The sequence below is a fragment of the Alnus glutinosa genome, chromosome 11, assembly GCF_958979055.1.
Source record: "Alnus glutinosa chromosome 11, dhAlnGlut1.1, whole genome shotgun sequence".
NCBI lineage: Eukaryota > Viridiplantae > Streptophyta > Magnoliopsida > Fagales > Betulaceae > Alnus > Alnus glutinosa.
In genome coordinates this window covers 914665-931982 of record NC_084896.1, presented here as the reverse complement: position 1 = coordinate 931982, position 17318 = coordinate 914665, and the positions used below count along the sequence as shown (strand labels likewise).

Genomic DNA, 17318 nt, shown 5'->3' with positions numbered 1-17318 from the left:
ACCCGCGAACCACCATAGATCGTCACGGGGGTGGCACGCAGCCACCCCCATGCGCCTAGGTTAGAGTTTCACCCATTTAATTAAATGGGTCAGATTATGATTTACCTATATAGTCTTCTAGATTAGGATTATATACTGTTAAAAAAATAATAGCATATCTACAGTTAAAAGAATGAACAGACCAGATTTAAAGTAGCAAACCATGTCCTCGATTTAAGCTGTTTGTTTTCAAAGATAAATTTTGGGGATGCAACTTCATCTTCTGCGTACCAATTTGGACCACGCCCATTCACAAGAAGTCCATTAGGGAAGGGAAGGTCGGCAAGTACTAACTCAGAGTGAAAATGCAGTTGCAGTTATTTGCAATATCCACACCCGCATCCGCATCTGCGCGGTTATTGGGGTTATTATCCACTATCTGCATATAAGAATGAGAACCTTAAAGTTGATCTCGGACTTTGGCCTCTCTGCTTTGTTGGAGCAGCTCCGCGATGTGGGCTTCTCCACAGGCAGTGTAGCACCCCCGGCATATGTGGTGCTGGAGGGCTAAGAGGAAGGGCTATGAAGGGTCATGGCGGATATTTGGTCCTGTGGAGTGATCTTATACGTACATTCTTCTGGCTGGAAAAGTTATGCTTTGGTTCAAGAAGTAGATGAAAGTTATGTACTTTCATCTACTGTGAGAACCCATACCAAAAAGAAACATAGAAAAAGATTTATTTGAAGTTTAATTCTGATAGATGAAAAGTAAAACCCAAAAACTTAAGAAAGATTCACAAAACAATGGAGACTAAAATATCAAACTCCAATGAGAAAATCATAATTTTATGGGAGTAGTCACAACCATAATACCTAACTGAGAGATTTCCACAACACAAACGCATAATGATATTTCACGTACATCTTTTACTGCAATGAACACCTAGAACATACCATAAAGATTTATTGGAGTGCTAAAACACAAAAACACATTGAATTTCTTCATAGAAAAAATTAGACAACAGAGTGGGGCGAAGGGGCTGAGCTTATGGGTGGCGAAGGAAAAAGACTTCCAAGTTGAGGATGTAAAATTTTATCTAGATATGGCCTATAACAGAGGATGGAGTAGTGATGAAGGCGAAAGGGCTGAGTTTATGGGTGACGAAGGAAAAAGACTTCCAAGTTGAGGATGTAAAATTTTATCTAGATATGGCCTATAACAGAGGATGGAGCAGTGGTGAAGCCAATAATTTATGCTTGATAGGGCCGAACTGAATCGTGAATTCTTAGCTTCGCCATTGAAGGCGCTTATTTAAAAATTGGTATATACAAAATTATCCACTAATACGGACATGGTAACACCATTGTGACTTATTCATCTACTCGATCTACACATTTCAAGCTACATAATTAAATTTATATTACACTATATAGCAAACACATTAATCACATCTCCCACAATACTTTGTTTATACAATCTAATATAATGAATTATATATCATCTAAAAAAAAATTAAACAAGACTATAAAGGAATAAAAAAAGAAAAGAAAATACATTTACCATTTAATTGGAAGAGAAGAAGTACTCTTTTTCTTTTCAAAATTAGAGGGTTAGAATTGAGGGGTTTAACCCGTTTAATTAAATTGTTGCATAAGGTTTGATCTATATTGTCTTATACTTATGCTTCGACAACAATCCGACACGCGAATACCAATTATTATTCATAATTTTAGTGATAGTATTGGTACAACACCAACATGTTGCCTTGCACTTATTCATGTGGAGAACCATGCTAATCTTCCTGCCGACACCTTTAATTTATTTATAAATGCCCTGAATCCATCATTATATGTGTTTGGTAGTGGAATAAAGTCTATAAAAGACAATTTTAGTGAAGGTATTGGAATGGCATTGACAGGTTGTCTTGCTCCTATTCATGTGGGACTATGCTAATCCTGCTACACCTTTATCTATAAATGGAGTATAAATGCCCATAGCCCGGCCTATATAATATGATTTAGTATCGGTTTTGTCCATAGTTTACAAGTTGCAGTGTGTTTAAAGTTAATTACATATACCAATAAAGTCTACACATATACATTGAATTTTCATCTTGACCTTTTTCTCTCGCACAAAAACTTTTTTCTGGCTGGTCGATTTTCAAGAATAAAATCTGCCCTCAAAGTTTGTTTCACTTTCTTGTAAGAGAAATGCTCTAACAACATTAAATAGTATGAGAGTGAGAGTGTGAGTGTTAATAGCATTTCCTCCCCCTGTCATGCAATTGACGAGACGGTAAAGTTCAAACATTAACATCAGTACCTACTAACATCTGTACCAGTGTACCTACGTACGTACCGGGAAAAAAATACACACTTTTTTTTTTGGCTTTTTGTTAAGTATAGACTCTGCTGATCACTGGCAAATTTTTACATTTCTTTGGCTGTTCACTCACCGACAAATCTGAGCGTTCGTCAGAGCCTAAGCTTACGTTTTCTGTCCCCTTCTTTTTTCACAACATTTATTAATTTCTGATCAAAATTAGATCGGCAATAGATGGACGATGTGAACTTCTCCACCATTCATTATTTACTTAAATAATAAAATAAAATACAAAGAGAGCATGGTCCCTGCTAATATGCACGTGGCGATGTAATGGGTCGCTTCATTAATAAATTCGTGTCATTAATATTGGATCCATTCATTTGTGTGCCTGTGTGTTTGTTTGTTTTTTTTTTTTTTTTTAATGCTTGTGGTTGTGGTCCTGTGGAGCTTGAAATCACAACCAACACTAATGTGAAATGCCACAGAATGTGAGAATCTTTCCGTTCTATAGCTATCTTCTTCTTCTTCTTAATTCAGATAAAAATAAATAAATAAATAACAACAATCTAAATTAGCTAAAAAAGTAACTAATTTTCATAACCCATAAGACATGCATAAATCATAGTTGTCTAAAAGATTACAAGTTCTCGATATAATTATATAATATCACTTAATAAGAATACAAACTAGGGTCTGGAAATTCAAAAATATGTCACTGACAAGGATGCCAATGAATATAGGCTATCATAAAGAAAATCTAAAAGTTTCAAATTCAAATTCTCATATATATAGTAACGATTCATTACCAATTTTTTATACAACTTTTCACTATCATGTCTATGTGGCAAGGTGGTCCCCTACTATTTTTTGAGTTTTAAAAATAAAATAAGGTGGAGGACCACCTTATCACATAAATAAGGTGGTGAAAAGTTGTATAGAAAGATAGTAATGGTCTTGTGGAACCACACCATGTAGTCCGGCAATCATTGTCAGAAAATTGGCTCTGCTCAACCAGAAATCACGTCTCCTCCGTCAATCCACCGAAAATTCGGTCCCTGTTTCACCGGCGACGACCCAACAGAGATCCATCGGAGATTCGGCGCCTCTACTCTCCCTTTCGGCTTATCGGGTCTTCGAGTCTTCGTGGATCGACCCCTCTACATCTCCGATTCTCTCTCTCAAGCTCCGGCTTTCCCTCTCTATTTCACTCTCTCCCTCAATCTCTCTCTCAGTATATCTCTGATCTCTTGGTTTTTGATGAGAGTAAAGGAAGGTAATAGGAAGAACCGAGAAAGTTAGTTTTGAGAGAGAGGGGACGGAGAAGACGAGAGGAAAAAAAAATGAATAAAAAAATAAAAGTAGGAAAGATAAAGAATAATAAAATAAGAGTAAAAAAGAATATTTAATCGATATAGGAAAAATTAAGAGAATTTATTGTAAGGTATTTTTTTATAGGAAAGCAAAAAATAGTTTTGTTTATTAGGTATAGAAAAAATGGTTAAGAATCTATGGATAGTGCTCTAATAACAACTTTATTTGCGCGAATTTCTTCATTCCTTTGTGTTTGTACGTGTCTCTTGGAAGAGAGAGTGAGAGAGATGGTAAACTTTTTTGCAGTATACAGGCCACTGTTGCGTGGACTAATGAGGCTTGCTGGGGTGAAACCCCAAATGGTGGAAATAGAACCAGGAACAGTGATGAACTTCTGGGTCGGCAACGACGCCAGTAACAAAGCAAGCAAACCGAAGCCTGCTGTGGTTTTTCTTCATGGGTTTGGGGCGGATGGTATTATGACATGGCAGTTCCAAGCCTTAGCTCTAGCGAGAAAGTACAGAGTTTTTGTTCCGGATTTGGTCTTCTTTGGCGGTTCACTCACCGACAAATCTGAGCGGTCGCTGAAGTTTCAAGCGGAGTGTGTGGCTAAGGGTCTGAGGATGCTGGGGGTGGAGAGGTGCACCTTGGTAGGGTTGAGCTATGGAGGGATGGTTGGGTTCAAGATGGCTGATATGTTCCCGGACTTGGTTGAGTCTTTGGTGGTGACATGCTCTGTCATGGCCTTGACCGAGTCTATCTCTGCTGCATCCCTTGAGAGGATCGGTTTCAAATCCTGGCCAGAGTATTTGCTTCCGGACTCCGTCAAGGGAGTTGAATTGCTTTTTGACATTGCCACCTACAAGCTGCCCAACATCCCTAATTTCATTTACAAACACTATTTCGAGGTATATGCTTTCATCACTTAACTATCTTACCCATTAATTCCTGATAGAATATTTATTAAAGATTAAATTTATCTTACGGACCTTAATTATTTATGTTATTTACTTCTCACTTTAATTAAATTCGAACTCATACATGAGTAAGTGTATTAGAATGTTAATTAATTAATGAATTAAACTTTCTAGATAATTGGTGACATGTCTTATATATATGGGCATATATAGCTTGTTTTACTGGAGTGGGATCTTGTTACGTACAACTCTTTATACAAATTAAGGCATCTTAAGAGTGAGAGTTGTGGGACTTACTTGTTTTGGACATGTGAGTCTCGCATCATAAACTATCAGAGATAGATGGGCTTCATAACCCTGATAGAAACACACATGATTGAACTACTAAATCCATCTCACCCAAATCTAGCTTATCCCTATCAAACCCCTTCTCTTAGGCTAACCAACAAAAATTCGAGTAGTCTAATAATAAAGAATCTTTATCCTGTTTTATTTACAAATTAAGCAAAATGATCCTATTTTTTTTTTTTTTTTGTACTAGCAAAATGATACTATTTAATAATCAAAGCTTGTAGATAGAAAAAGAAAAAAAGAATGTAACAGCATACTAAAAACTAAAAGAACAACGCGTTATTCACATGAAAAATGTTAAAAATCACATTTTATCCCACTTTATTGATGCGCCAATGTTACCAATTATCCATTGAATCAACTCTCATTTAAAAGGAATTTAAAGATTGATTAGCATGAATGTCACGTCAACAAAGTAAGAAAAAATAAAACCAAATTAGAAAGTGTGGCTTACAACGTTGCTTTGTTCACATGCTAAATTCTATTTGTTTGTGATATCTACGTAACTCGTCTATGACCCTGGCCTCCTTGCAGGTAATGTTCGACAACAGGAAGGAGAAAGTAGAACTACTCAAGGCTTTGGTAATTGATGGCAAGGACATTACCCTAACTCATTACCCACAGGTTTGAAATATTGCTCTTTTTATATCTCTTTAACGGGATTCTCACTTCCTCATTTTTTATTTTATTTTATTTTTTTTAATTTTAATTTTAATTAATTAATTTTATTTTTAGTACACTAAACAAAAAACAATTAAGCAGCTAACAAGCTTAGAGCAAAAAAAAAAAAAAAAAAAAAACTAACGACTTAATAATCTAATAGGAGGTGTGTCTTTCCCACTTACAATAGGGACCGAAGGTAGGGGAGGAGTGGGAATGCGGCTAAAAAAAAAATTTGGTTGTTGCGCAATGTGCCACTGAGTGGATATAGAATTTTGCATTTCTATTAATTTTTCTAGCAGTCCAAGAAATATAGACCGGAAGAGAGTCAATGATATCATAAATTATAGATGAGATGTTTTCAAGGGGTAGCTCAATCGGCTGAGGACCACGCCTCATAAAGCTAAGGTAATTAGTTTGAATCTCCCCTCTCTCCTCTTGTGTGGACATGTCAAAAAAAATAAAATAATATATATATATATATATATATATATATATATAGATGAGATGCGCCAATCAATAAGATTCTCACTTTCTTACCTCTTGATGATTTTCACTTCGACCGTCCAAACGAACCGTTTCTCTTGGCCATATCACTTCTATGATTTTTTTGAATAACTGTCACTAAAAAATTTCTTATAATAAGCCAGATTAGTTTTTTTTTTTTTTGAAAATTCAAAATTGAGAACAATTTGTCGGCTTCCATCGTCAATCCCCCCCCCCCCTCTCTCTCTCTCTCTCTCTCTCATATATATATATATCCATTTTCTTCTTCTATCTTATCTTTTTGTCGCTCAAATTAATCATAGTTTGCATGACAAGAACATCATAACCAACGATTTAAACCTCTATTAAGTTAGAAAGATGTTGATGCTGATTTTTTACCGGGTGACGTGGCGTGATCAGAGGCGTCCCTTCTTCTATGTGCTGGCCTGCAAAACAAGAAAGACTCGCCGGGGGTTGGCCGGCGGGGCCTCCTCCGACGATCAAGTCAGTCCAGTGTCTAAAGAAGAGGGAGAAGGAGAGAGTCAGAGAGAGAGAGAGATCAAATGGCTCTCTTGAGAGAATAATAGATCCTGATACTCCATTTCATACTCATACATGTTATATGTCCGTTTTACCCCTGTCAAGCATAATATTCCATGTAAAGTCTAATATCATCCGGTCAAAAAGTCTAATATCATCTCTGACTGGATTGGAGGGGACAGATATTTCCCTAACAATTACCCCCCAATTCTCCTATCTTTATTATAAAGGTAGAGAGAATTTACCCAATGGAGCCTCTATAATCCGACCAATCCCACCGGCCATTCTTCATCCAATCCACGTAGTGCTTTCCTCGGACCCCGGGAAAACTCAAGCGTTTCCTCTACTGCCGCACTACGCGGCTCCAAGCCATTTACGGCAAGCAATTGAGAATTTATTTCCGTCATAAATTCACCATCAGTTAGGCGCACCTAACACCCCGTAAATCGTGCATGCAATGATCACTATTGTTTTTCTATATATTCGCACTTTCCTTCGCTGGAATGTCATTGGCCTTGAGAGTGCCCATTTGAGTAGATCTTCCTTTCTTTTATTCCTGGTGCAGTTCTCATGACTGAGCATATCCACCAATTCGTCATGGATGGCCCTGGAGTATTCACTCTCCACGACGGTTTTACGGAATGTGTGATCTCCGGCTTTAGACAGACAAGGGTGTGCGACCCCGGCTTTACGCCAACCTGTTCCTGTCCAGCCTACAGGAACTGTGCAGCACCCAAATTTTTCCCAAACAGCTCGTGGGAGCCCAACTGTTCAAGCCGTGCCTGGAATTTGTGCGGATGATCCCTTCAAGATTCTCGGGCAATTCCTCTTCGCTGTATTAGGATTACTTGTAATCAAATGACTACCCCGCATAATATTCTTTCAGGGTTGTCTGTTCTCTTCGTCTTCATGTACGTGTGCCCTCTGAGTACATCTAATAAAATCTTCTTCTTTGACAAAAGTTACGCACTTACGACGTGAATCCCAAATCAATCTCTAATAATTTCCTCGGATGACCACCGAAATGGATGTCTCATAAATCGTAAAATTACGCCCGCACAACATCATGCCAGGCATTAGCATTATGCTTCCCTGGACAATAATTCCGATGGCATTTTAACGTATCCACCGTTCCCAAAAGTCGGAAACCTTTCGTCGGACTATTAATTTCTTTTGGTAGATGGAAGCCCGTTAACCGGCACGCCTGAAGTTCGGGGATTGCTAGAGGCGCAGTTGCCCTTTCCATTTCTTCAAAGAAGAGGTAATCACCCCAATTTCCCTATTCGACTTCCGGGTAGTTAGACTGGAAATTTCTCGTCCTTGATATAACCCCAAGCATGGATAGCTCCCGATGACAGACGAGCTGCCATAATTATTTCTGTCTTTAATATCGGCAAATTAGCCAGTGTCAACTCCGGCTGCCATCACCCCCCGTCCAAGATATTGGACATTTCTCATCACCTCCCTGGTCCTCTACCAGGAGGGGAGATCCTTTGTCCGAGATCGGACTTTTTTCATCACCCCCCCTGTCCTCTACCGAGAGGGGTGGTCCATTGTCCGAGATCGGACTTTCCTCATCACCCCCCTGTCCTCTACCAAGAGGGGTGATCCTTTGTCCAAAATTGGACTTTTCTCCTCACCTCCCTGGTCCTCTACCAGGAGGGGGGATCCTTTGTCCGAGATCGGACTTTTTTCATCACCCCCCTGTCCTCTACCGAGAGGGGTGGTCCATTGTCCGAGATCGGACTTTCCTCATCACCCCCCTGTCCTCTACCGAGAGGGGTGGTCCTTTGTCCAAAATTTGGACTTTTCTCCTCACCTCCCTGGTCCTCTACCAGGAGGGGAGATCCATTGTCCGAGATCGGACTTTCCTCATCACCCCCCTGTCCTCTACTAAGAGGGGTGATCCTTTGTCCAAAATTGGACTTTTTTCCTCACCTCCCTGGTCCTCTATCAGGAGGGGAGATCCATTGTCCGAGATCGAACTTTCCTCATCACCCCCTGTCCTCTACCAAGAGGGGTGATCCTTTGTCCAAAATTGGACTTTTTTCCTCACCTCCCTGGTCCTCTACCAGGAGGGGAGATCCATTGTCCGAGATCGGACTTTCCTCATCACCCCCCTGTCCTCTACTAAGAGGGGTGATCCTTTGTCCAAAATTGGACTTTTTTCCTCACCTCCCTGGTCCTCTATCAGGAGGGGAGATCCATTGTCCGAGATCGAACTTTCCTCATCACCCCCTGTCCTCTACCAAGAGGGGTGATCCTTTGTCCAAAATTGGACTTTTTTCCTCACCTCCCTGGTCCTCTACCAGGAGGGGAGATCCATTGTCTGAGATCGGACTTTTCTCATCACCCCCCTGTCCTCTACCAAGAGGGGTGGTCCATTGTCCGAAATCGGATTTTTTTAACGAGGTTATTACTTCTCTCCCGATTTTTTAACGAGGTTATTACTCCTCTCCCGATTTTTTAACGAGGTTATTACTCCTCTCCCGATTTTTTAACGAGGTTATTACTCCTCTTCCTTTAATCTAATCCGAAAGTTATCGAAAATGTCATCAGAAATGTTAACGGGATTTTACATATCAAATATTTGACAACCAATCTTCAAATCAATCTTCCAAGCTCTTACCCCCCCAAAGCACTCCGATCTGAGGAAAGCTAGCCGGAGTGATTTGTCATGGGAACATAAACCCGAACAACTTGTGTGGCAACAAGAGCCTGTAAAAATTAATCCTTTATTTTTTAACGAGGTCACCTCCTCGATTCCCCCGGTAATCCCCTACTAAAGGCGGGTTCCTGATTTTTTACCGAGGTTCTTACTCCTCTTCCATAGTTTTTTAACGAGGTCAACTCCTCGATTCCCCCGGTAATCCCCTGTTAAGGGCGGGTTCCTGATTTTTTACCGAGGTTCTTACTCCTCTTCCATAGTTTTTTAACGAGGTCACCTCCTCGATTCCCCCGGTAATCCCCTGTTAAGGGCGGGTTCCTGATTTTTTACCGAGGTTCTTACTCCTCTTCCATAGTTTTTTAACGAGGTCACCTCCCCAGCCCTCGAACAATGCTCTCAGAACGTGACCTTGAGGGCTTTCCTTTTCGCTTTATTTGTTTGCATAATAAAAACAAAGCTCCTGCACAAGTGCTACAGAAAAAGATCAACAAATCCAATGGGAGACTATCAAGATGAGATCAATTCCCATCACTACCGTAAGAGCTCAAAAACCTGCTCCCTATATTTGGTTCCAGGAAAATAGCCTCTGTTACCAAAAGATCAGGGCCACCATAACTCCCATTTTTTTTTGCAAATAAACTCAGCCGAACATTTTCTAATACTTTCTTTCACGAGCTCAAATATTTGCTTTGTAAAAATATCAAAAGCTAACAAGCATCAGAAGGGAAGTTCTAGGCTTCTTGTATAGGAGCACACCTATCCGTTATTATTGGAATTACAAAATTATTAAAATTCTCTGTATTCGTGCTCTGAAGCACTGGATACAAGGGCACAATTATTCACTGGCCATTCTCAATCGTCAGAGAGACCATTTCAATTTTAAATATTTAATAAAATGAAATGAGAAGAGAAAAGTGGACTTATCTCGGCCTCCCCGGCCTCTGAAGGGGTCCCGGACCTCGGAACAACCAGTCGACCTCTCCCAGAATCCTCCGAAACCAGTTGCGCACATATGCTATTGCGTCCTCACAAACTTTGGTCTCCTTCTATTTTGTGGTCTAACCTGTCCGGGGATCACTAGCATGGCTACTGTCCTGCCTTTCCTTCTTAATTCCTGCTATTAATATTTAATATCCAGAATTTGATAAAATGGAATAAAAGAGAAAAGGGAACTTATCTTAGCCCCTTCGGCCTTTGAAGAGCGTGCGAAGTCTTCCCTCCATTTGGATCTTTAAGCCTGAACCTTGATAGACCGCCATCCTGCTACTGACTGTGTCCAGGGTGATATGCGACCTCATAATAATAATAATAATAATAATAATAATTTTTTTTTTTTTTTTTTTTTAGGCCATCCTGAGGATCCCGTACCTATAGAGAGTTCGGGTTCTCACCAACCCTTCATCATCTTAAAAATGACCCTGAAATTGTCCTCGGACACGACCACGGAACTAATCTCAGACAAGTTCTTTCAAGAATTCCTCATCGCCAACAAATTAGCTTCTAAAAAAAAAACACGATGACCGTTCCTCTTCTTTCGAATTAGCTTCCCCCATACAAATTTTCCCAAGAACCTTTCTGGGCAGCAATATATGACCATCTTATGATTACTTAGAGTGTAAAGTGCCTTCTCAAAGGCTCCAAATCAGAAGCAGCTTGATAGAAATCACTGGGTCACCAGCGTCCATAACGCCTACAACTCCAAGAAAGATCATCATCCTAGATCGAGGAAGCTTCCGGGTCCTTGACATCCCGACATCGGAGCGTCTCAGATCAAATTCAGTCCTGCGTCTCAAACCCGACTCACATCTGCGTGGCCCACACTCCACAAAACTTTTATTTTAGTTTGGGCGCCCTGGTTGGAACTTCTGCAGGTAATCCACTCACAGGGGTCCGAGGACACCTCCACGAAAGGCGCCCACCGCGAGGCCGGACAGGTTGCTACGATCAATGCTATATTCTCTTCACACGATAATAGTACTAGCTTGCCGAAATGCGAATCTCAGAGGCACATATCTGGAAGGACGACTGAGGCACCCGGATCAGCTCCTTGTTTTTGGGGAAAGTCCTCAGATTGGAATGAATTTTCTTGCCTTGAAAAAGCTCCTTCATCAACAAGCTATACATGATCATGTCTGGCTTCCACCCCTTTTCCAGCATTTCTTCTCTAGCAGCTCTCAAAATCATCCAGCTAAAACGGTGCCCGAAGACACGAAATCTTACAGTGCTGTTTCGGCAACTTATTCGAGCTCTATCACGCTAGCCTTTGCAGGTCGGACACGATCTCGGAAGTAACCCCGGACCTCGGAGACGACCTCGGGCCCGATCTCGGAAGAACACCATGTCGTCATAAAGACGGATGACCCCGGAAAAGCTTGGCCGTGAAATCTGGGCAGCGAGGATCGTGATGGGGACCCAAGCGTAATGACTCGGCTTCAAAGGCCGAAGACAAGCTTCTCGGGGAAACAGAGCCAAGTTATACTTAATTCAAATTCCTGCCGAACGTCCGAGGTCCGTCCATGAGCGCTCTCTTCCCCTCGACAAGAGCTCTGCAGATCGGCTCTTTTTTTAATTCTTCGGCAATTGCAGCAGCTCTAGCTGCTTGTATCGGATTCTCCACGTGTGCCTTCACTCCCGTATAACTAAAACTACTTAGCTTTCACTACCACTACACGTGCCTCACACTCATGGAAGCAACAGGAAAAAGATTAATGGTGAGACCAAGGATAAAATGGAAATTTTGGCTCCCATCACACATAGACATAATAATGATGTTGCCAAAAGACATCCTTCAAAACCTGTTCTCGGACTTCTGTCCCCAGTGATATTGAAGAGAGAATTTATGAAATCAAGTAAAAGCAAGGACAATATGGAGATTTTGCCCTCATTAGTTTCCAAGCACAATTAATGATATTGTCAAAGAAGCATGACTTTACACAATAATCAATAAAGCAAAGGCTTATGGTCCTTAAGACCTTGTCTTGATCTGAGACGTGGCCCATCCTCAGCCTTTTGCTTTTTACAAATATGCTAAATGTTAGAAGTTGTCCCTTTCACACATGCGAAAACACCAATTGCATTTTGCAAGTTTTCTGCAAATTACGGGAATTCTCATTCACCCTTTGTGATCCGAGGTCGACTATCAAGAAATTATTTTCTTCCATCAAGATTATCAAAATATTATTTTGAAGTTGAAATTTTCTAGAACGAAGATACAGAGTTGCGACTACTTCAAACCGTGAAAGAAGAGCAGAGAACTTATCTTGTCCACACATAGATACGACTGCCAACAGAAAGCTATACTGGAATGAGTTCCTTCAGAAACATCATTAATAAGTGCAAATCCGTTGCTCTTAAGTTTGGGTCCATAACATTCGCGTCCAGATCTGTCAGATATAAACCCCAAACCTACTCCGTCTGCTCTCCCTCTCTTGACGAAGGGTGTTTCCGGTCACCAATCACCGTTCTGGATTTTTGTTTTGGTAGGAGCGACCACGTCGTTCCCACAGACGGCGCCATTTGTTGATGCTGATTTTTTACCGGGTGACGTGGCGTGATCAGAGGCGTCCCTTCTTCTATGTGCTGGCCTGCAAAACAAGAAAGACTCGCCGGGGGTTGGCCGGCGGGGCCTCCTCTGACGATCAAGTCAGTCCAGTGTCTAAAGAAGAGGGAGAAGGAGAGAGTCAGAGAGAGAGAGATCAAATGGCTCTCTTGAGAGAATAATAGATCCTGATACTCCATTTCATACTCATACATGTTATATGTCCGTTTTACCCCTGTCAAGCATAATATTCCATGTAAAGTCTAATATCATCCGGTCAAAAAGTCTAATATCATCTCTGACTGGATTGGAGGGGACAGATATTTCCCCAACAAAAGATAAACAATACTTGGCCACTTGGGAATAGTAGTACTCTTCTTTCAATCCTATCTATTTAACTAATATATATCTATTCCTAAAACATGTGTAAAATACATGTGAGCATCACACGCTTGATTAAAAATCTTCTTCTTCTTCTTTTTTAACAAAAAAAAAAAATTAAAGCCAAAAAAAGAAAGAAAGAGTAGGAGTGAGAAAATAATGGTTTGAGACAATTGTTTACGTATTGATGCGTATTGCTGCAGAGGGTACATCTACTGTGGGGAGGGAATGACATTATTTACACCATGGAAGTTGCCAACAACATAAAGAGGTATGTTTATTTTACATGTTTGGATTTTTAACAATTTAAACAATAAATGTGAGAGAATTCTTATTGGGACTAGCTGTCCTAACAAGTGGGCAGGTTGCCTGAGACTTGTTCGGACAGGTGAAACCCGTAGGGATTATTTAACATTTACTATCCGAATTACTAGCAATTCGAACAACAAAATTACGAAGAATCTCTATCATTGCTTTACTCTTCCTTAATGCATGTGTGACGCCCCACATCGCTTGAGAATGATGATGTGCTTATATGTATAAATGCACCATTTATGATAACAATGCGTTTTAAAGCCGTGATGGCGATGAACCTATCAGAACTCCGCAGTTAAGCTTACTTCTGCGAAAGCAGTACCAGGATGGGTGACCTCCTGAAAAGTCTGATTTGGGGAGCCAAAAGCGAACAATATTATGTCATTGGGGTGGATCGTTACAACATGACTACCATGTGATCATTGATCATAATTAACAAAACTTAGACTGTTTGATTGAAAGCTAATACAATTAAATGGGCTTAATTAAACAGCTGTTTAACTTTATTGAAATGACTATATATTGATTAGATATCGACTGTGATAACAGGCAACTGGGAAACAGAACTCGGCTCCAACACATTGAGAAAGCAGGCCACCTTGTTCAGATGGAACGACCATTTGTCTACAACAAGCGTCTCAAAGAAATACTTTCAACTTTATGGGAAGATGGACACAAAAAACAGTGAAGCTTTTATCGTTTGTCATCCTTAATTTGTACTGCTATTATTTTATAATTTGGAGCTCAATTTAATTTCTAGCGACAAAGTATCGTATTTCTGTTGTAAATTGAGATGTTTGATTGGAAAGTTTTGGCTCCTAGGACCTGTTCGATAATTAATTAAATATATATAGATATAAAATAACATTTTTTAAATTTTTAATATATTTTTTGTAACGACTCATCCCCAATGACACAATATTGTTTGCTTTTGGCTCCCCAAACCAGATTTTTCAGGAGGTCACCCATCCTGGGATTGCTCTCGCAGAAACACGTTTAACTGCGGAGTTCTAATAGGTTCATGACCATCACGACTTTAAAACGCGTTGTGTCATAAAGGGTGCATTTACACATATAAGCACATCCTCATTCCCAGGCGATGTGAGACGTCACATTTTTACTTACTTAAATTAAGGTTAAATATTATTTACCCTGTTCAATTAATTAACAACCATTTTTAATAAAATACTACGAACCGACAAGTGTAAGTTGTTTTATCAAGAGCTCGAGCTCATTTATCACGAGCTTGAGTTCATGACAAGTTATAAAAATTAATCTCAACTCGGCTCGAAAAAAGAAATACCGATCTTTTGTGGTGAAGTGATCAAGTTACCATTAGTTCATAATCTTTATAGTTTACATTACTATAAATTGTATACCTATGAATTAGAATTTATGAATTATGTGACATTATATGACTATAATTTATAGTTATAGCATTATATATATATATGAGCCGCGCTAATAAGCAAGCCGAGCCTTTTTACGAGTATGTATCGTTTAATAATCGAGTATAGTTTCATGTCCACGAAAAACTCATTTAATAATCGAGTTGCGCACGAGCCGAGCCCGAGTGACCTCATGGGTAGCTTTGCTTCGTTTACATCCCTACTTCAAACTGACAATTTTTTGCAACTTAGCTCCATCTGTTAAAGGATGTTGTCTACTTGGGCTAGATTAATCCCTTGTGGGGATTTTAAAAAAAAAAAAAAAAAAGAAAAAAAAGAAAAAAGAAGAAGCATGGGGTGGCTCACCACCACCCCAGGCGCAGCCGCGCGACCCACCCTCAAGGTGGCTGGCGCCACCCTACCTTTGAGGTGACCCGTGAACCACCATAGATCGTCACGGGGGTGGCACGCAGCCACCCCCATGCGCCTAGGTTAGAGTTTCACCCATTTAATTAAATGGGTCAGATTATGATTTACCTATATAGTCTTCTGGATTAGGATTATATACTGTTAAAAAAATAATAGCATATCTACAGTTAAAAGAATGAACAGACCAGATTTAAAGTAGCAAACCATGTCCTCGATTTAAGCTGTTTGTTTTCAAAGATAAATTTTGGGGATGCAACTTCATCTTCTGCGTACCAATTTGGACCACGCCCATTCACAAGAAGTCCATTAGGGAAGGGAAGGTCGGCAAGTACTAACTCAGAGTGAAAATGCAGTTGCAGTTATTTGCAATATCCACACCCGCATCCGCATCTGCGCGGTTATTGGGGTTATTATCCATTATCTGCATATAAGAATGAGAACCTTAAAGTTGATCTCGGACTTTGGCCTCTCTGCTTTGTTGGAGCAGCTCCGCGATGTGGGCTTCTCCACAGGCAGTGTAGCACCCCCGACATATGTGGTGCTGGAGGGCTAAGAGGAAGGGCTATGAAGGGTCATGGCGGATATTTGGTCCTGTGGAGTGATCTTATACGTACATTCTTCTGGCTGGAAAAGTTATGCTTTGGTTCAAGAAGTAGATGAAAGTTATGTACTTTCATCTACTGTGAGAACTCATACCAAAAAGAAACATAGAAAAAGATTTATTTGAAGTTTAATTATGATAGATGAAAAGTAAAACCCAAAAACTTAAGAAAGATTCACAAAACAATGGAGACTAAAATATCAAACTCCAATGAGAAAATCATAATTTTATGGGAGTAGTCACAACCATAATACCTAACTGAGAGATTTCCACAACACAAACGCATAATGATATTTCACGTACATCTTTTACTGCAATGAACACCTAGAACATACCATAAAGATTTATTGGAGTGCTAAAACACAAAAACACATTGAATTTCTTCATAGAAAAAATTAGACAACAGAGTGGGGCGAAGGGGCTGAGCTTATGGGTGGCGAAGGAAAAAGACTTCCAAGTTGAGGATGTAAAATTTTATCTAGATATGGCCTATAACAGAGGCTGGAGTAGTGTTGAAGGCGAAGTGGCTGAGCTTATGGGTGGCGAAGGAAAAAGACTTCCAAGTTGAGGATGTAAAATTTTATCTAGATATGGCCTATAACAGAGGATGGAGCAGTGGTGAAGCCAATAATTTATGCTTGATAGGGCTGAACTGAATCGTGAATTCTTAGTTTCGCCATTGAAGGCGCTTATTTAAAAATTGGTATATACAAAATTCTCCACTAACACGGACATGGTAACACCATTGTGACTTATTCATCTACTCGATCTACACATTTCAAGCTACAGAATTAAATTTATATTACACTATATAGCAAACACATTAATCACATCTCCCACAATACTTTGTTTATGCAATCTAATATAATGAATTATATATCATCAAAAAAAAAATTTAAACAAGACTATAAAGGAATAAAAAAAGAAAAGAAAATACATTTACCATTTAATTGGAAGAGAAGAAGTATTTTTTTTCCTTTCAAAATTAGAGGGTTAGAATTGAGGGGTTTAACCCGTTTAATTAAATTGTTGCATAAGGTTTGATCTATATTGTCTTATACTTATGCTTCGACAACAATCCGACACGCGAATACCAATTATTATTCATAATTTTAGTGATAGTATTGGTACAACACCAACATGTTGCCTTGCACTTATTCATGTGGAGAACCATGCTAATCTTCCTGCCGACACCTTTAATTTATTTATAAATGCCCTGAATCCATCATTATATGTGTTTGGTAGTGGAATAAAGTCTATAAAGGACAATTTTAGTGAAGGTATTGGAATGGCATTGACAGGTTGTCTTGCTCCTATTCATGTGGGACTATGCTAATCCTGCTACACCTTTATCTATAAATGGAGTATAAATGCCCATAGCCCGGCCTATATAATATGATTTGGTATCGGTTTTGTCCATAGTTTACA

At 39.6% G+C, this 17318-nt stretch overlaps 1 protein-coding gene across 2 annotated transcripts; it reads left to right on the top strand.

The window, feature by feature from the left end:
- Nucleotides 1–3842: 3842 nt before the first annotated feature.
- On the top strand, nucleotides 3843–14297 carry LOC133882669 (uncharacterized). Of its 2 annotated transcripts, XM_062321872.1 has the most exons (4): nucleotides 3843–4524; nucleotides 5419–5508; nucleotides 13361–13428; nucleotides 14022–14297. In XM_062321872.1, exons 1-4 carry the CDS (start codon nucleotides 3904–3906, stop codon nucleotides 14158–14160), a joined length of 918 nt encoding a protein of 305 aa, XP_062177856.1. In that variant the 5' UTR covers nucleotides 3843–3903; the 3' UTR covers nucleotides 14161–14297. The 2 variants fall into 2 exon arrangements, with proteins under 2 accessions (XP_062177856.1, XP_062177857.1); XM_062321873.1 differs by lacking the exon at nucleotides 13361–13428 and having other exon boundaries at nucleotides 14022–14186.
- Nucleotides 14298–17318: the final 3021 nt, after the last annotated feature.